The following is a 21146-nucleotide window of genomic DNA, read 5'->3' as shown; positions in this document are numbered from 1 at the left end:
ATAAGGTGGGTAGATCATGTAACTAATGAGGAGGTATTGAATAGGATTGGGGAGAAGAGAAGTTTGTGGCACAACTTGACTAGAAGAAGGGATCGGTTGGTAGGACATGTTTTGAGGCATCAAGGGATCACAAATTTAGCATTGGAGGGCAGTGTGGAGGGTAAAAATCGTAGAGGGAGACCAAGAGATGAATACACTAAGCAGATTCAGAAGGATGTAGGCTGCAGTAGATACTGGGAGATGAAGAAGATTGCACAGGATAGAGTAGCATGGAGCTCCCCGCCTCAACTATAAGGGAAGTGGTTAACTTTGCTCTTTCCATTATTCATATTTATTATTTACTTTCAACTGCCATATTTATTTACATTCAAAAGATGTATTTCAAAATCATATTTTTGCATTAGTCTCATTATCACATTATCTCCAGAAGTTCTATCCTTTTTAAAAGGTTACCCTGTTGTCTGCGTACTGTGGTGTAAGTAAAAATCCAACTCTAATTTCCATCAAATAGTCAGTACAGTTGGTCATGCCAATACTGCAGCATTTCAGTAGTTCCTGTTAGGTTAGCACAGTTCACAAGCTAGATGCAGTCTAACACACTGTGCAGTACATGGGTCAATAAGTTGCAGTTTTGGAGTTTATTAAGCTTCCAGTTCATCAAAATTCAACAGCCCTGTTCTCGAATCTAAAATACTCCAAAAATGGAAAATATAAATTATACAAATGAAAACTGTGAGCAAAGAAATTTGTTCTTATTCAATGGTCCACAGTTCTTTATACTACAAGAATCAACCAATAAGACACAAATAAAATATGACTACCAATCTGGAAGTCACTATCAATGACATCTCTGACAGGGAAAGGTGAACCATCGCACACAGGTAAAAATGTTTTCTTCAATGAAAGAACCCAGCCACTGCCAAATATCGAAGAACAGAAGGGAACTGGTTTCAAAAACATGTTTAGGTCAGAACACTACAAACCAGTGGAAATGAAAGAAAGATGGAAAGAAATAATATGAAAAGGAGACAAAGCATTTAAAATCTGATGTTACAGGGTACAGCTGATGGAAGAAGCCACCGAAAAATATTGACAATCAAAAGGACTTGTGCTTGCGAGATGACCCACAATATTAACTAATATGGTTGCGGTTGCATCAAACCTGCTGTGGTGCAGACCCAGAACTCATAAGCACCATCTGATGCGGTTAACTATCACGTACTTGGCGACTGGGGAACCACCTTAGCATATCTGAAAACTGATATGGTGTAAAATTTGATACAAACTGTTGGACCAGATTTGAACTGACCCTTACTCATCTGCTTACTGTATGGGTTTAGCAATGAGGAAATTACCATCATAACAAACACTACTTCGGCAGTTTGGGAAAAGTTTTGAGAACAGAAATTTTCACAATTTCTATGCCACATTCTTATGTCTTCTTTCAGTTAAGAGCCCATAAGGATAGATGATATATTTGGCACAAAAAATTGAAAACAATGTACTGGTAAATGTATTGTGCTAATAATCAAAACACAAATGCTTAGCATGGTGAGGGAAAAGTAGATCACTTGAAAATATCTTTTTAAAGAACATTGCAAACATAGTTACATAAATTATATGAAAATGATATCTTGATTACCTGAACAAAAGCTGCACAGAGGTACACAAAAACAAACAGTGGTGTAAGGGAAGTATGACCACCTTTCATATAATTAATGGTGTAAATAAAAATTAGATGACCAGGAACTACCATCAACATAAGGACTCTTGTAGTTCGAGCATGGGGACCTGCAACATAAAATATTAATCTACAATGTATGAAAACTAAACTCCAACAAAAATAAAAACTAAATGTACAAGAGGCATATTCAGAGTGCCACATATAAAGAATGACAATTTTAACAACAAAAAACAAGAAAAACAAATACATGAGGATGTGCTTAGGTCAAACACTACTACATGGAGGAGGATGGGGGGAGGGGGAGGAGGATGAGTGTGGGGAGGGTGGGGACGGTAGGAGGGTGGGGACGGTAGGAGGGTGGGGACGGTAGGAGGGTGGGGACGGTAGGAGGGTGGGGACGGTAGGAGGGTGGGGACGGTAGGAGGGTGGGGACGGTAGGAGGGTGGGGACGGTAGGAGGGTGGGGACGGTAGGAGGGTGGGGACGGTAGGAGGGTGGGGACGGTAGGAGGGTGGGGACGGTAGGAGGGTGGGGACGGTAGGAGGGTGGGGACGGTAGGAGGGTGGGGACGGTAGGGGCGATAGGGAGGGGTAAGGGGAGGGGTAGGGGGATAGGGAGGTGTGGGGTAGGGGGATAGGGAGGTGTGGGGTAGGGGGATAGGGAGGTGTGGGGTAGGGGGATAGGGAGGTGTGGGGTAGGGGGATAGGGAGGTGTGGGGTAGGGGGATAGGGAGGGGGAGGAGGATAGGGAGGGGGAGGAGGATAGGGATGGGGAGGAGGATAGGGATGGGGAGGAGGATAGGGATGGGGAGGAGGATAGGGATGGGGAGGAGGATAGGGATGGGGAGGAGGATAGGGATGGGGAGGGGGAGGGCCAGGTTGGTTGGTTGGTTGGTTGTTTGGGGAAGGAGACCAGACAGTGTGGTCATCGGTCTCATCGGATTAGGGAAGGATGGGGAAGGAAGTCGGCCGTGCCCTTTCAGAGGAACCATCCCGGCATTTGCCTGGAGTGATTTAGGGAAATCACGGAAAACCTAAATCAGGATGGCCGGATGCGGGATTGAACCGTCGTCCTCCCGAATGCGAGTCCAGTGTCTAACCACTGCGCCACCTCGCTCGGTGGGAGGGCCAGGGCAAGGGGGAGTGGCAGGGGGGGGGGGGGGGTGAGTGTGTGTATAATACAATCACCATCACATGCAGCTTGTTGGAGGAACATATATTGTGGATGAACACCACCTCTAAATATGATCTTGAGCTAGTGGGGTAGAACCAGTTTAGTCTTGGTTGCCATTGTGGCTTCTTAAAGTTCCACTTGCTGTAGATTTCTTGCAGTCCATGCCATCACCACTACCACCACAATCACTGTCATCATCACTATGCTCACGATGTCATGCCATCGCACTGGTTGATGGTATGGTATCAGTTTGAGCTAAGACCATTTATGCTCATATTATATGATTCAGCAAATTTCACTGTTCATGCCAAAATACAAATTAGCAGTCATCTTTATAATGGGTGCAGAGTGATGCTGAAATTTTGCTGAGAATTAGTAGTAAAAACTGTTGACAGTAAAGATGCAAAAACTAAATTCAAAACGTTGAGCAAGAAATTCTAGCTGACTTCCTGTACACCAATGTCAACTCAATCGAATACTACAAATTAATGAACAGCATTGCTCCACATACTGTACTAAACAGGGTGGAGGATGAGACCAATGAATGACACATGAATCAGGCATGAGGCTCTGCTGTGTTCACCAGCAGCCTGTTGGCAGTCAACTTGTTAAATGTGTATATGATTTTACACTGACAATTTTATTATACTAATGGCATATCAGTAGTTGTAACTTTCAAAGCTAAGAATGTAGTGATAAGCACAATCTGGTGGTTTTATTTGATAGCTGTTTTGTATGAGACTGGGTTACGAATAGTCAGCTGAATGCAGCACTAGTCGAAGAAATGAAGGAAAGGTTTATTAAAGTGGAAAAAATATATTGCTGCTGTGGATACTGGAATGCTTGATTTTGGTGCAACATTCTGAGACTGTTAGTATTATGTGCTTCCAGTCCAATGGTAATATCTTTCAATTTATCCATGGGGATGGGACATTCACTCAATATGCACATCTAAGATGGGCATGATGCGTGACAGGATGTCACAGCATGGACAACAAAGGGAGAAAGACTCTGAGGCATGTGACTCGTACCACTCTTTGTGCATCTGTCAAATGTGGTAGATACTGAAAGCTCCGTACTGTGAGTGGGGCAGCACTGATGGCACAGGGTCTGCAATCCTTTATGACAGTAAATATTCTTATCAGAGCAACTCTTAAGATACAGCCAAGCATGACATTTACGTGTACAAAAACCAATGTTCAGGCAAAGTTGATACTTGAAATAAGTACAGTAACTGTGTAATTTTGTAAAAGGGGAAAAAAAAAAAAAATATGGACAAATATAAAATTAATAACTGTTTCATCAAATGGGATAGTGGCTGTTCCTGAGCCAAGAGGTAGTGCCTGGAGCAGCAACAGTTTGCTTTATTTACAGTATTTGGTTTAATTCCTGTTTTCATGTACTTCTGTGAAGAAGTGAATAGCAACCTGTTTATAGTACCGTGGAGACTATTATTTACTAACTTACTCCAAGTTTCTTTTCTGTGCAGATTTTTAGTACATTAGCTTTGTGTTAGCCAACTTCAGAAGCAGTGTAAACTAGAAGTAGCATAGCAGCAGAACTTAAAATGCACCAAATGACTCCTTGGGTTAGTGTTACATTATGTATGATGTAGATGAAAACTGATTTAAAGATGGATAGGGTTTGTGCCTGTTGTGTACAGATGAAGTGGGAATTGGTCACTGTCTGTAAACAGATGGAATGTGTGTTTGCCACAGTTCACATGCTTCAGGCTGCTGCCCTAAGCTGCAGTGCTGTTGGGGCACCCGAGATGAATGCTTTGACACCTCTGGAGCCTACAGCACCACCTGGGCTCCCTGATGCTGCTGCACCTTCCGATTTGCATGTCCCAACCAGTCAAGACTTCCCTGATGGTTAGTGGCGAACAACGGTGGGGTTGTGAATCTCTGGATTGAAAGAGAGAGGGTACTGGCTGCATGGATGTTCCCTTATGCCTAAAAAAACACATTTGAAGTATTGCCCACTGCTGAAAGTACGCCTGAGCCAGCATGGGATGCATCACCTGTTGGGACTGTGGCCAATCTTCCTGGGAGATCCTAATTAGCGAATAAGATGGCATTGCTTGTCATTGGCAGCTTCAATGTTAGGTGGATGACTGAGCCACTGAAGGGAACAGTGGGCAGGTCAGGAAAGAAGGCTAGTGTCCACTTTGTTTTCATGCAGTGGGAGTCTCGTCTGAGATGTGAAGGTGGCCCTGCTGGCTGTGACTGAGTGCACACAGCTGCAAATCTTAGCTCATATCGGCATGAATAATGTCTACCACTTGGGTTCAGAGGCCATTCTCAATTCCCTACTGGCAAGAGGCTGATTTGGTGAAGATAGCTAGCCTCACTTGTGGGGTAGAAGAAGAGTAACATTTTGTAGCATCAATCACAGAACCAATAGCAGTCCTCTGATTTGGGGCCAACTGGAAAGCTTAAACCTGAGGATCAGACAATTGTGTGATGATCTTTGTTTCAGATTTCTCAACCTCTTCTATCAGGTAGGGATTTGTAGGACTATTTCTTAATAGATCAGGCATGAATACATGCAGAATGTGGGTACTAAGCTACTGTAGTACGCATGGGATGCACATGAGGGTTTTCAGGATAGATAAATCCCTCCGCAGGCCCAAAAAGATGTATTCCAATTCCAGACAAGGTAGCATTCATCATAAAAGATCGGAGAAATAAAATGTTAATGCAGTAATAGTAAACTATAGAAGCATCTACAGAAACGTCCCAGAACTAGTCTGACTTATAAACAGTAACAATGAACACACAGTACTAGGTACAGAAAGCTGGCTGAAACCAGATGTTAACAGGAACGAAATTCTGGTATGTGTATTGCATAGGTTGGTTGAACACTGGTGGTGGAGGCATGCTTATATAATTAAAATTATGATAATATCTAGTGAGATTAGCACAGATTCTGAAATAATTTGGGTTAAGCCTGGGAGATTGACATGATTATAGAGTGGGTAGTAGGGACAGGGAATTGTGTGAAATTGTTCTAAGTGCCACATCCAAAAATTATCTTGCACCATTAATCACAGAACTGACGCTTGAAACAAGCATCTTAGACCTGCCGATAACAAACAGATCCTAAAATTTTGACAGTCAGCTTACAACAGAGAATCTTTGATCAAAAAAATATTACACCATCACTGAATGCAGCCATAAATAGTAACACAAAGAAAGCCAGGAAAATCTCTGTTTAGCAAGAGCAACAAGAAACAGATTTCAGATTACCTGACAGGTCAACACGAAAATTTCATCCCAAGCATTGACAATATTAAGCATCAATGGACAAAGTTCAAGAGAACTGTACAATACACTTTAGACAGGTATGTGCTGTGTATAGTTATGAGTGATGGACACGACCCAGGGTAGTTTGAGAATCATGTCCGAAAGCTGCTACAGAAGCAAAGTGAGCTTCACTGCAAATTCAGAAGCAGTAAAAGCCTCACACACAAACAAAAACAAAACAAGGTAAAATTACAGTAAGGAGGTACACACATGAAACTTTGAACTAATTTGAAAGTAAACTATCTACAGACTTGGCAAAAAATTCTATGGAGTTTTGACCTAACGTTAAATCAGTAAATGGATCAAAGCCATCTGTCCAGACACATTCTAACCTTAAGGTACTGAAATGGAGATGACAGAAATGGCCAACATATTAAAGGTCTGCTTTCAAAATAATTTTACAGAAGAAGATTGCAAAATAGTTCCCCCTCTAAATCGTTGCACAAACGACAAAATGACACATCAAAATAAGTGACCATGGGATAGAAAGGCAATGGATATTGTTCAACAGAGGAAAGGCCAAATGTGTTAAGCTCACCTATCTAGGAGTATGTGTATGGAGGGATCTGAAGTGTAATGACCACATAAAACTAATAGTTGTAATGCAGATGCCAGATGGATATATGTAATCTACCAACAATGGAGGTAGCTCACAAAACATTTGTTTGACCAATTCTTTCAGTCTGGGACCCCCTACTGGATAGGATTGATAGAGGAAATAGACAAGATCCAAAGAAGAGCAGCATGACTGGTTACAGGTCCATTTAGTACATGAGAAAGAATCACAGAGATGGTCAACTCCAGTTGCAACTCAACAAGAGAGGCATTTTGCATCATGGTGCTGTTTACTGTTAAAGTTCTGAGAGTATGTTCCTGGAAGAATTAACCAATATCTTATGAAAAGACCACGAAGATAAAATCAGAAAGAGTCAAACCTGCATTGAGGCTTACCAGCAATGGTTCTTCCTGTGAACTACTTGTGACTGGAACAGGAAAAGGGGAACATGACACAGGTACACTAAGTACCCTTTACCACACAATGTGAGGTAGCTTATACAGTACAGATGTAGATACCAACACTAAAAATGTATGTGTTGAGTGTGTTTGATGAGAAGCATCTGTTAAGGTACCCACTTTCATTAGCAATATCATGTTTTGCCAGTAACAGGCAAGTAAATGCAAATCTAACTTTAAAAAAAAAAGGGAACAATTTAATCAAGACACCTAAATGCACTAACAATTCAGCATGTGCTAGACAAACCCTTGCATTCAACACACACACACACACAATATTTTTATTATAAATGTTTTGCATAATTTAGGGAGTTATTGTTCAGTACTTAATGTTTTTAATAATTAAAACTGTCTGTAATTTAAATTGTTAAATTTCTGAAAAACTGAATGCATCTGCAGAAAAGGAGGGGTGAGGGGGGGGGGGGGGGAAGGAATTTAACACATGAATGATGTGTCACTTTATTATTAATAAATTTCAGGGACTATTCATATGGTTCAATTAAGCAATCTCACTAGTTACATCTTTGTTAACTGTGAGCATACACTAACTTAAAGATTACTGACCTATCAAATTAATCGGCACAAAAGCACATTTCTCACTGTATAATTAAATTTTAGCTAGCATTAATGATTTGGAAATTATAAATAAATACTGGTGCAAATTCTGAGCCTAATGATGTGCAATATGGAAATACCAGTCTGAGGTTATAAAAGCACCTGCCAGAGGTTGCGAGAGGGTCTCTTCAGTTTGAATCACAGTAAATGCTTGACCTGCAGCTCTCTGAATGACGTACCAACTGCTTGTTTTGGTTAGAAATTTCAAAGTTTTTTTTGTGTGAGTGCACTCAATGCACGTAAAATTTTTAGCCATCTGTCATGATCTGAACTCATTTTATTTTGCAATTTTTGGAAGTTTGCCAATTTTTAAGTGCATCCACTGACAACTTCTAATATTTTCAGAGGTGTATGCTGATTCAGACATTGAGGTCTTCATGTCTTAACCACAGCCGGCACTTTTACTGTAGATTGCTGAATAGTGATTTTTTTTTACTACCAGCTCATGTAACTTACAAATTTTGCAGAGCTTCCTACATTATATGGGCCTCACAAACAAATCCATAGATTAACTCCTTTTTTAGCACACTTTGTGGTTATAGTCGACTGTGTTGGGTTCGTATCCAACACAAGCTCACAGTCATGCACCAGTAACTCATCTATGTGATGTTAATTTACATAAACTTTCAATTTTATCACACACAGTAAGTCATGGATATAGTGATTTACAATAGCTTGTCCTGTCACTAAGCTAGAATTTTGTTGTTATCCACTTATAAGAAATTGGCCACAACTAACAACTGAACTGTCAGTCACAAATTTTGTCTCCCCCAAGACAACGAACAGCCAGGAACAATAATTATCATATTTTTTTACTCAATCAGCAACTGATGTATGGTATACAAATTTAAATTATTGGGATTGTTGTTTCTTTTATAGGACAAAACTTACAGGCAATATGCATGCAAAAGCGTGATGATTAGTACTGTCAGAGCAGTGCCATTTCCTACTGTGTATTTTCAGGTGTCTTCTTCATTTTATTAATAGTGTAATATAAATTTTGGCTGAATCAATTATCTGACTGGAATGATCATTTTCACACTTCGTGAAGTAACATCTGTGACTTGTTTAGTGTAACATCTATAGTTGTTATAATGTGTAGACTATTTTTGCTCTCATATTCTAAAAGTTAATTTTTGCTAGAAGCAGCTCAGTTACAATCCATGTACATTCATTGTATCTGTAGTAAAGGAGATGTGTAAAAATATATATCAGAATGTGATTACATTTGTTTTTACAGCCTGAAGCCTGGAAACTTTATTTCTTTGATAAATGACAATCACAGTTAAAAATAACTGTACAGTGGATCCTCGCTTAATAAGCACCTCCAATACCACACAATTTGCATAATGAGCAAAGCAAATTGTAAAAAAAATGACTCGCTTAACGAGCAATTTTTCATATAACGAGTGACAACGATCTAGTGTGATGCCACCAGCTGTTCAACAATATGAACACCTTTCATTGTCGGCAGTGGCAGATGAACAATTTCTTTAGTATGTACAAAGCCTGGGTTTAGCGCTCACTCTCCTAGCAGCTTGTGAACACAAATTTTTCTAAACGTATGTTCACAAAGTGCTTTTTGTATAAATTTTAATAACCTTCACAGAAATGTCCCCGAAGATAAAGCTGCAAGAAAATAACCATAAAAGAAAGCAAATGACCTTAGAAATGAAAGGTAAAAATCATTAAAAATGTGAACGTGGTGTGATTGTTGCTGATTTAGCATGCACATACAATCTGTCTACATCAGCTATTTGAACTACCCTCAAGAACAAAGACAAGATTAAGGAGATAGATGCTTCAAAGGGAGTAACAAGAGTATCTAAACAATGGTTTTGTATTCAGGATGATGTCGAAAGGTTGCTCCTTACCGGATAAATGAAAAGCAATTGCAAGGCGACACTTAACAAGAGCATCATTTGTGAGAAGGTGAGAATGATTTTCACTAATCCCGTTAAGAAGACACCAGGATCATCAATGGCCAATCAAGTGTTTAAGGGAAGCTGTGGGTGGTTAATGAAGTTTAAGAGAAGAACCAGCATCCACAGCATTGTGAGTCATGGCAACACAGCTAGCTCCAGTACAAAGGCAACAGAGAGCTTCATCAGCATTTCAAGATATTATTAGATTCTGAGGGTTATCTGCCATAACAGGTTTTTAATTGTGACAAGACGGGTCTACGCTCGAAAAAGTTGCCGAAGCATGTCTTTATAACAGCAGAGGACGATGCACTGCCCAGTCACAAGCCAATGAAAGACCATCTCACACTGCTACTCTGTGCCAATTCTAGTGGTGATTTGAAATTAAACTCCTGCTTGTTTACCATTCAGAAACTCCACGAGCCTTCAAGAAGTGTAAAGTCCACAATAGCAGGTTAAATGTGATGTGGAGGTCCAACAACAAGTCTTGGGTGACACGTTATCTTTTTTGAGATTCAATCAATGAAATGTTTGGTCCTTTGGTGAAAAAATATTTGTCCAAGATGAATCTGCCACTCCATGTCTTGCTTGTTATGGACAATGCTGCTGTCCATTCTCCAGGCCTACAAGACCACCTCCTTGAAGAATTTACAATTTCTGAAACCCATCATCACTCCATTTCTCCAGCCTTTGGACCAACAGATTATTTCTAACTTTAAGCTGCTCTACACTAGATCATTGCTTTGAGTTGACCATAGCTACCAATCTCACTCTCAGAGAGTTTTGGAAATATCACATCAACATCGTTGCCTGTGTCAAGATGATTGAAAAGGCAGGGGAAGGAGTTGCCAAGAGCACTCTCACTTTAGCTTGGAAGAAGCTTTGGCCAGAGTGTGTTGTCGACTGTGACTCTGAGGCATTTGAGTCAATACCTTTGGAACCTGTAGTCAATGAGATTGAGTCTTTGGCCGAGAGCATGGCACTAGAAGTGGATAACAATTATATCGATGAGCTTGTGGAAGATCACAGCCAAGAAATGACCACAGAAGGGCTTATGGAGTTGCAGGGAGTTTCACAGCAGGATGTTCTGGAGAGGAGTTGTTCAAAGGAAGAGGAAGAGGAGGAGGAGGAGGAGGAGGAGGATGTGGTTGTAACAGCAAAGCAGCAATCTTCTGGTGCGAATAGGAGACATGCTGAAAGTATGGGAATTGGTTGCATCGTACACTTAAAATCATCACCCCAATAAAACAGTGGCTACATGCACTATAAAATTTATTTGATGATAATGCTGTGTTGCATTTTTCGCCAAGTGTTGGAAGTGTTGGCAGAAACATATGACAATAGATAGCTAAAAAGGAATTAGTTATGTATCATGAATAACAAAATACATAATTCTATCTGCATAATTTTCTTTGAATAAATGGCATGAGTAAGTTAAAACTTAGTACATTTCCTGCATGGTGTGCATTATCTTATTTTACATTAATTTAGATGTGATAAATTGTTTCGCTTAACAATTGTTTCAAACTATGAGTGAGATTCTCGAACGAATTATGCTCACTATGTGAGGCTCCACTGTATAGGCAGAAATGAAGATTTATCAATACCTAGGAATTCTGCCAACCAACTGCAACTGCAAACATCAGAGATAAGAATTTTGTTACATTTCGATTTCTTTAAGTGGCACTGTTAGATGTAGGAAGTCACCCTGTCACAATCTTCTGATTAGTTTCCCTGAATTCTCACATGTCCTGGTCCCCAACCTTTGTAGGTGGAGAAAGATATTCTGGATGTTCCATGCTATTTTATCTGCAGTACATACTGAAGAGCACTCGAGTCTGAATGGATTAGGTATTTTTCAGGATAAAAACGACTGATTTTGCGCCCGCCCTTAAGATCATGTCAGACTTCTGATCAAATGGCAAATTTATTTTGGGAACAGATCTTGGGGACTCACTCAAAGCACAATATAGATTAGTGAAGAAAATCCACTACTTACACTCTTCTGTGAATACTGCCATATTTTTTCCCATTTTTTCTTTTTATTTTCATAAAATATAAATTTAAAAACATATGCAGGTATATAAACTCTCCAGTAGTTTGGAGGGGAGGGGATTCTGGATGTCTTCAGTAACCAGGGCATTCAGATTGTCAATGGTGGATGAGTATCTTCCGAACACGCAATGAGAGTAGGTGAGTTTCCAGACCTGGAGACAGTTTACCAATCATTCCAAGATCTTTCCTACACAGCTTGTTAGGGCAATACTTCCTTAATTATTGGGGAATATTTGGTTTTTCACCAGTTTGAAGCTCAAGGACCAAATCTGCTTCCTTCGACGATTTGTGAAATTATTCTGCCTCTCATATTTGAATAAAAGTGATAGGAAGGTTACCAATGATTTATTTTTAAGGTTCCATAAATTTTACTGGAAATGGTCATGACCTAGAACAGTATAACAAGTATCAGTCAGTGCTAAATTGAAGTCCCACCTACAGGAGGAGTAGTTACAGGATTCCATCCTCATTCATTTACCACCAGCTTGTGCATTCACATGTAATGTAGTCCACTGTGCTTTCTGGTGTGATGCAGTTTAATTGCTGCATGCAATACTGGTGTTTTGGCATCAAGTACATGACCACATCCATAAACCCTAAATGAGGACGCACATTAGCCAGCACTAACCATAATGTCTATACACAGTTTGATGTGGCATCATTGTTTCACTCATGAAAATACACCAGCCATTAGCATCATGTGCAGGTAATTAGGTGCAGTAGCTAGCTAGTGTACTACACGACACACTGTTCTACATCTACATCTACATCCATACTCTGCAAGCCACCCGACGGTGTATGGCAGAGGGGACTTTGAGTACCTCTATCGGTTCTCCCTTCTATTACAGTCTCGTATTGTTCATGGAAAGAAAGATTGTCAGTATGCCTCTGTGTAGGCCCTAATCTCTCTGATTTTGTCCTCGTGGTCTCTTTGCGAGATATATGTAGGAGGGAGCAATATACTGCTTGACTCCTCAGTGAAGGTATGTTCTCGAAATTTTAACAAAAGCTCGAGTCGAGCTACTGAGGGTCTCTCCTGCAGAGTCTTCCACTGGAGTTTATCTATCATCTCCGTAATGCTTTCACGATTACTAAATGATCCTGTAACGAAGCGCGCTGCTCTTCGTTGGATCTTCTCTCTCTCTTCTGTCAACCCTATCTGGTACAGATCCCACACCGGTAAGCAGTATTAAAGCAGTGGGCGAACAATTTTACTGTAACCTACTTCCTTTGTTTTTTTGAATGCTTTTCCTTAGGATTCTTCCAATGAATCAGTCTGGCATCTGCTTTACCGACGATCAACTTTATATGATCATTGCAGACACACAGACAGGACCCACTTGGCAGTTAACCTGTGTAGCAGTGAGTATTTGCTAACTTAGCAAGAATGAATAGTGTAGGCACAAATTTTTTGAATATCACAGAATTTACACTTGTACTACAAAAAAATGAAGGTTTGAGCAGGAGTCGAACCCTCACCTCTTACACACTCATCTTACAACAAAGCTGAAACGCTAACCACATGACCACCATGAACTCTAGCATACGGCACCTACGCACAGGTACATCAGTTACATAACAGATGCGCAAAACTTCTCTTGCGATTTTCTCAGAACTGCCACAGTAGTGCACCTCTCTACTTGCACACTATGTTGTTTTAATGGCCTACTGACAGGTGTACAGAGTTTGAAGTAAATCAGTCGTCCCAATGTCATGGCCTCCCCTTGTTTGATAGTCTCAACTCAAGAGCGAAATTAAAGTACAATTAGAATATTCTTTACTAGGTGACAGCGCATCCATTGTAATAATGAAACTCTTAGCAATAACAATGTCATGCTGTACCTGCAATGAATTCGAAATCTGAAAGCAGGGCCATTAATGAAATACAACACTTAGCACTGAAAGCACATTTATTAGGAACACCAATGTACATCCAGAACAGAACTGAACTCCTGGACAAAGAGTGCTACTATTTATACAAACACTGAATATTCCAGAATATTCAAATATTACATCGTAAGACATTTTTAGAACCTTCCGGAAATGATAACTATGAATAACAAATAATTGTTGATGCTTTAATTTTAACTGGTAACCCTAACCACACCAGTCAGATATGCTAACCAAGACACCACATTGTATGCAGCACAACTCACGACACCGGTCCATCTCCTGGATAAACAGCGACCCACTGTTTCAGAAGCTCTCATTAGAGCACCCTACATCTATACCTTGTCAACAGTCCTGCCACAGTGTCAGTATGAAGTTTAGTCTTGGCATTATCATACAATACTAGAACTGGAGATGATGATAGCATCTTCTTAGGGACAAGTCAAGATGATCTTACATTTCATTGCAGGAAAATTTGGCATCTCCCTCCAGTAGTTTTTGCAAGGGATGTGCCTCGTTACATAAGTCCTTAACAAATGACTGGGGCCACAAGCACATGGAAAGAAAACTTCTCACATCATGATTGTGCCAAGGAGTTGTAATATGTGTCTGGTCTTATTTTCTCTGGGTTGGGATAGACTCCATTGTTGTTAGCTAGGTGCCTCAACATTTTCATTTCTTGGATGACGAAGCAGCACTTTTTCACATTCAGTGGAAGAGCTACAGTTTTAAATACATTTCAACATGTTTGTCAGGGAGCTTAGGTGTTCTTCAAAAAACGATGTCATCCAGAAAGCAAAGACATGTCGTCCATCTATGTTCCTTATAGTGGAGCAGCACTAAAGAGCAGAGCAGAGCAGAGCAGAGCAGCATGTTGGGCAGCTGCTGCGGGTCTGCTTCGCACTCAAGTATACTGGGGCAGGGGGAGGCGCAGCAGCATGCAGGCTTGCCTAACTGCGTGGATGGCAAACGTGCAAGCTGACTGATCCACAGTTTTTCTTAAACTATTTTAAAGAAGCTACCTGGTAAAAAGTTTGGTTCTTGTGCATCTCATAGATTTATTTCTCAGCTTCATAAAGAACTGCTTATCATTTTGTTAATCACCATAGTTATTGCAATATTTCAAAATTAAATAACTTGCAACAAGAAAGTCAAATAGTTTTCATGAAATAGAGGTTGCTATGAATTTGTGTTTGGTGCATGTTAGGTCACATCTTTCTGTACACCAAATGTAGTTAACATACAGGGTGTCCCACTCAAACCTCCCTGATTTCAAAGACCTAGGGGGAAAAACCACAGTAGATATGACAATGAAAAATGCACCACATTGCAAAGCATCTCAAAGAATTTATTTATTTATCATCAATACACCTCTACATGTGAACCATTTGTAGCACGAAGAATATAGATTCTATATGCAATTTCTTGCCAAGTTCTTTGTAACTTTTCCTCTGTTATTGTTGCAATCGCATTAGTGATACAATATCGCAATGTAGGAATATCGTCCACTTTGTTCGCACACCCGCAGTCCTTCACGAATCCCCACATGATGAAATCAAGCGGCGTAATGTCGGGTGAACGTGGTGGCCAGGCAATAGGTCCTCCACGTCTGATCCAATGATTGGGAAATTTCCTATCCAGGAACTTGCAAATAGCCTGGTTACCAATGCGGCGGAACTCCATCTTGTTGAAAAATGATGTTGAATTGCAAGTATTGTATCTGAGGGTACACAAACTGCTCCAACATGTCCACATACACTGACCCATTCTCTGTTTGTTCCACAAAGAACAACAGTCCAACCACCCTATTGTGCATTAGCCCACACGAGACATTTAGTTTAGGGCTATCACAAACCTGTTCAATGACAACATGCGGATTTTGCAAGCCCCAAATCCAAACATTATGCATATTAAACCTTCCTGATACATGAAAGGTTGCCTCATCTGAGATTAAACATCTTTCCAGGAAGCTGGCATCCACATCAATATGCTGCAGCATATCGGCAGCAAATTGTTGTCGGCGTGGTTTCTCGTTTGGCGTCAGATGTTGCAGAATGTGCACTTTGTAAGCACACATATGAAGATACTGGTGAACTAAATGATGCAATGTTGATCGAGGTACATCAAGTTGCCTACATGCTTGAGGAATTTACTTACGTGCGCTTCTGAGAAACGTTTGTCTGATGTCCTCCACTGTCTCTTCTGAAACTCCATAACATGCATCATCACCAGAACGTTTCAGAACACTTCCTGTGGCCAGAAACTTCCTACACCATTCCGTAATTGTATTCACATCAGGTGGATCACATTCACACACACGACAATTTCTTTGCACAGTTATCGGCGATTTTGTTTCCGCAAACTACACTACTGCTTGCATGCGCTGCTGTGGAGTCGCCATTTTCACTTCATGCGACCATGCTGCAGTCTGGCGACAATACTTGGCACTTCTGACAAGGGGAATATAAATTTTTTGAGATGCTCTACAATGTGGTGCATTTCTCATTGTCGTATCTACTGTGGTTTTTCTCTCCTGGGTCCTCAAAATCAGGGAGGTTTGAGTGGGGCACTTGTACTATTCTTTAAACTTGAGTTGGGATCTATAACTCACTCCATTCTCGAGAAAAAGGACCGTATATAGTGCACTGTGTTCCGCTCGCATGCCCAGATGATACAGTGAGAATGAAATATTTGTAACACCCTTGTATCTCATTAATTATTTGGGCAAATAATAGCGCACAAAGATGGGAGTATGTTGCCATATGGTTACTGTGCGAAACCACAGTATACAAGTTATTACAGTTTTTTTCAATGGAATAATTGATTTTTAAGGGTCATCAACAGCTGGTGAAACGAGAATTGTTACAGGTGCCTGGAAACCAGAACCAGTTTTCGAGAATGGCTGTAACATTCTCGGTAGGATTCACAACCACTGTAAGAATTGTGGGGTCAGCCACAAAAGTATTGTGGGATTGCTTCTAGCCACGTCACATGAGTGTGTCTTTGGAAGATGACTTTCCAAATGCAGTTGGTGATGTTGGCAGAAAACACATTTGTCTAAAATGCAAAGAAAATTCTGGTACATTGTCTTATAAACATTTTCACTCAATCGTACTACAAGCAGTTGCACATACTCATGGGTAATTCATTATAATCAATGTTGGAGAATGTAGAAAGGAAAGCGAATGTGATAGATTTAATTATTCTACTGTATCTCGCCTGATGCAAGAAGGGGAGTTTAATATACCAGCAGACTCTCCACTACCGAAGACATCAGTTGTATTGTCTTTAGTATTCACTGGTGATGATGCATAGCCATTGTTGAGGCACTTTACCCTATCATACGGACAATAGGTTTTAAATCCAGGGAAAGAATATTTCAACAAACACCCTCCCAGACCATGGCAATTAACTGATGCGTTTTTGGAATAATAAGCACTAAGTGGAGCACATTTTTTAAGCCAACAGAAGCTTCACCACAATTTGCTGGCAATACTGAAAATTGCACATTTTTTCCTTAACACTGGCACTGACCTAGAAGGATCCCTGAATGGCGATGAGCAACACAGTAGATATCTGGTGTTCTATGCAGCGCACTTAGGAGAAAAGACAAAACTTAACAGAGCTTCAAATGAAGCTGTCCAACAGAGACAATTTTGAAAACTTTTCCTCAAACGATAAAACATGATTTTCGCGTGTTATCAGTTATACAACTTCAACTTTATTACCACCTCTTGTTTTAAAACAATGAAAGAAATAAGATGTGAAGGAAATATATTCTGTACTTTTCAAGAAGATATTTTTGCCATTTGACTTACATAACTTCTCCATTTCACAATCCAGATTTTGGCCTTAGGTCATTTTCAAATGTTATGTCAAAAATCGTCAGACTTGTTACTTCACAAATACATATCACGTTATATATATAAACCAGTTGTCTTGTAAGTAAGTAAGTAAGTAAGTAAGTACGAGAACATATCTGCGATACATAAAAGGGCTGGAAACTTACACGTCTGACAAATATAGTGAAGCTGTGATGTAAATTAGATGTCCAAAACATGGGTGTAAGCTTCATTTCATCTGTATTGATGTTTAGATATAGTGAAATGAAGTTTACACCTGTGTTTTGAACATGTAATTTACATCAGGGCTTTACTACACTTGCCAGACGTGCAAATTTACAGCCCTTTTATGTTTCACTGGTATGTCCAGAGTTACTTAAGAGATAACTGGTTTACACATTACAAACTGATATGCATTTTTCAACTACAACGTATGTTTCACACAAGTTGGACCATTTTTGACACTGACACTTGAAAATGGCCTAAGGCCAAAATCTAAATAGTGAAATAAACACATTATATACAGTCAAATGGCAGATATATCTTTTCAAAAAATTTTACTTGCCTGTGGCTCCAGAAAAAGGAAAAGAAAAAGTCATCTGTTCTGTACTTGTCTGTAATTCTGCTGCCACTTTATCAGCTAACTTGTCCAAATGAATCAGTTGTGATGATAGTTGTTTCTCCGGTCCCATAAAGGGCAAAAGGGCACTATGTAAAAACAGCTGCTACCAAGGCTTTTTCTGACGCAGTTTTCCCAACAGTACAACAAGAGAGACAAGTGCCAGCAAACAGTACTGACTCTGCTACCCATTGCAACAGCCAACTGCAGCTGGAGTCTGCCAAACGCTATGGTCACTGCTCTCAGAAACAAACATATTTGATTTGCTCAGCACCGCTCTGTGTCGTTTTGCTTCCAGCCATCCTGCTTGCAGGGCCATTACAATTACACACACTGACCAACACCGGTGCTCCTTCAGTTGCTTCATCTGCTCACTGCATTGCACTTCTCTGGTCGTGCTGTGCTGCTGCACTGTAACAGCAGCCTAAGGTGTCTAAGCACGTTGTGCATCACACATTCAAAGGTAGAAAGGTGGCTGCAATATTACGCAGTTCAAGCGACATAACTTTGAACTCACAGAGGCTGTCAAGAGTTATGAAGGCAGTCTTTTCCTGACCAACCTCGTCAATACTGTGATTTGCCAGTAGCCTGTCTGCACGTCCACGATTGAGAAACACTATGCTCCTTTCAAGTAATCTTGGGTGTCAACAATGCGTGGCAGTTTGTAGACACTTTTCTTCATTGGTGTGTAGTCACTGGAAATTGATGCAGAAAACACCATGTGCCATCCTCCTCCTCCACAAGGACCAGAGGAGAGGACCAAGTACTTTTTGAAGGTTCAATGATGTTATCCTGCAGCATCTCCTCCCTTCCTCCTGAATTATGCACCTTCAACAAGCAACTTCCTATACAAACACTGGTCAGGGGGTTGTGATACAGTGTTTTACCACTAGCCACTTGGTCTGTCTTTTCTCCACTCTGGATCTGAAAGCACCCTAAAATTGTTGAACAACAGCTAACAGTCAGCAACCCTGTTTCTCAGTTAAGTCAGATTGTATTGGTAGTTTGAGCACTGTCTGTAGCTGTAGTGGACCACGATTCTTCATTGATGTCACTAACCAGCTCATCCTGGACTGGGCCAGCTGTTCCCATGCACACACCTTGAGGGATGAATTGTGGCTGTTCATGACAATTAGTGATCCACATTCTCCTTTACCATTTGTAATGCTTATGATCAATGAGATGATGTCAATGAGATTTTCTGATATCTAGGTAACTGTTGCCCACACAGTATTTTCATCTCCTGTAGCCTCACCTCCAAAGATTATTGCCTTGCATAGTTTTCCCGAATTTGGTGGCTAGGCGAATGGAAATGGATAAGGCATATAGGGGAACAACCTCTTCCAGAGTACTGCGGCAGGCTTTCTTTCCACAGGTCAACTATAACAGTCTGCAGTTGACCAGTATGAAGAGAACTGGAGTGGTGGTTTACATCTAGTGGGATAGTAGTTGAACAGTCATCTTTCTATGCAGTAGTGTATGTGTCCACAGTGGAAACATACTGGCACGTTGTCCTTTGTCCTCCAAATGTCGGTTTTTGGACCTATTCTTCAACATTTTTCTACCATCTCCTGACATACAGGGTACACATTCGTGACTAATATCTCTGTTGTATTTGGTATGACATTTCTGGCTGCCATATGTTGTTGTATCTCTTCTTTCACTACCTGGCATATGAAAGAGGTGATGGCATGGTGATCTCCCACTCCCACAGTGGCACAGGGGCACACGGACCACATTCAGCAGTTGATTACATCTTTTTCACACAACTATGTTCCTGTTGTTTCTTCAATGTGCTGGCGCAACTTTATGAAACCTTCTGTTGAGCACCCCTTACCAGAAGAGCCAGTACATGTGTGCTGTGACTCCTTTCAGAAGGAGTGAGAGTCTTTTGGCTTCTGTCAGATTTGGATTAACGACGTGGCATAGGGCCAAAACATGGTGTCAGGCCCTGTTGATAATTGTTGTTCTGCTAAGCAGACTAGCTGCTGATTGTTCTAAAACGTTTTCTTCAGTTCGGCTTGGAATTTGTTCCAGACAATGAGCTTATCTTTGTTGTTCTCGTATCACTGTTGGATTGTACCTTCCAAGTCCACTGTTGACAGACATATCATTTAATCATTTCATCCCACACGTTATATTTGTTGACTCGATCAAATCCTTTCAGGCATTTTGTTGGGTCCTGACCAGCACGTCTGGAGAACACTGATGGACACCTAATAGGCAGCTGACTTGCTGCTGCTGCTGCTGCTGCTGCTGCTACTACTGCTTTGGAATCATTTAATTTCCTGAATAAAAGATGTTGAAAATGATGTACAGCTTGTATTTCGGTTCCAGTCTATGAAGGCGATGGCTTTTATGTTGCCTAAAGGGAACCACACCGGGTCATCATCAATGAAGTCCATCACTTAGTACTGAAAATATGATTATTACCGGCACCAATGTACAAGCAGAAGAGAACTGAATTCATGGACGGAGAGTGCTGCTGTTCATAAATACATTGAATATTCCAGAATATACAAACACCGAATACTTCAGAATATACAAATAAAAGAAAGTTTACGAACATTCCAGAAATGATAAATTGTAAACAACAAATAGTTATTGGTGGATGGGTTTGATCTGGCAACCTGAAGCTTGAAAGTCACCAATGCTAAATACTGTGCTTCACTGCATGCAGCACAGCTCGCAGCAATATTGCTACATGCACATTTGCACTTGAGTCAGGGGCAGCTGTCCATCTAGTGCAAAAATGACAGCACACAAATGGCAAACTAGTGATATCATGAGTATTCACCCTCTCTCTCTCTCTCTGAGCACAATCTTACACTCAGCTGCCTTCTTATCTGCTCACCACTGTAGTAGTTGGCGTCAGGCCTTTGTTACGAACACAGTATAACATCTGAGATCTACTCACTACAGACCACTGAAAGACCAGTGCAGTTCCATCTTGAAATTATCTGTGACCATCCTGTTTCCTATCATCCAACAGTATACAGCCCACAGATCTCTATACATGTCGCTT

At 40.6% G+C, this 21146-nt stretch overlaps 1 protein-coding gene across 1 annotated transcript in view; it reads right to left on the bottom strand.

The window, feature by feature from the left end:
* LOC124722103 (solute carrier family 41 member 1-like) overlaps window positions 1-21146 on the bottom strand; it is a 166082-nt gene that overhangs the window by 18088 nt on the left and 126848 nt on the right. The window contains exon 8 of the mRNA XM_047247301.1: window positions 1643-1791. Within this exon, the coding sequence (XP_047103257.1) occupies window positions 1643-1791 (149 nt within the window). The remainder of the gene's footprint in view (window positions 1-1642; window positions 1792-21146) is intronic.

This window comes from Schistocerca piceifrons, chromosome X (genome assembly GCF_021461385.2).
Source record: "Schistocerca piceifrons isolate TAMUIC-IGC-003096 chromosome X, iqSchPice1.1, whole genome shotgun sequence".
Taxonomy (NCBI): Eukaryota; Metazoa; Arthropoda; class Insecta; order Orthoptera; family Acrididae; genus Schistocerca; species Schistocerca piceifrons.
Note: the sequence above shows the minus strand (reverse complement) of the source record. Positions and strands in the feature narration are given on the sequence as shown.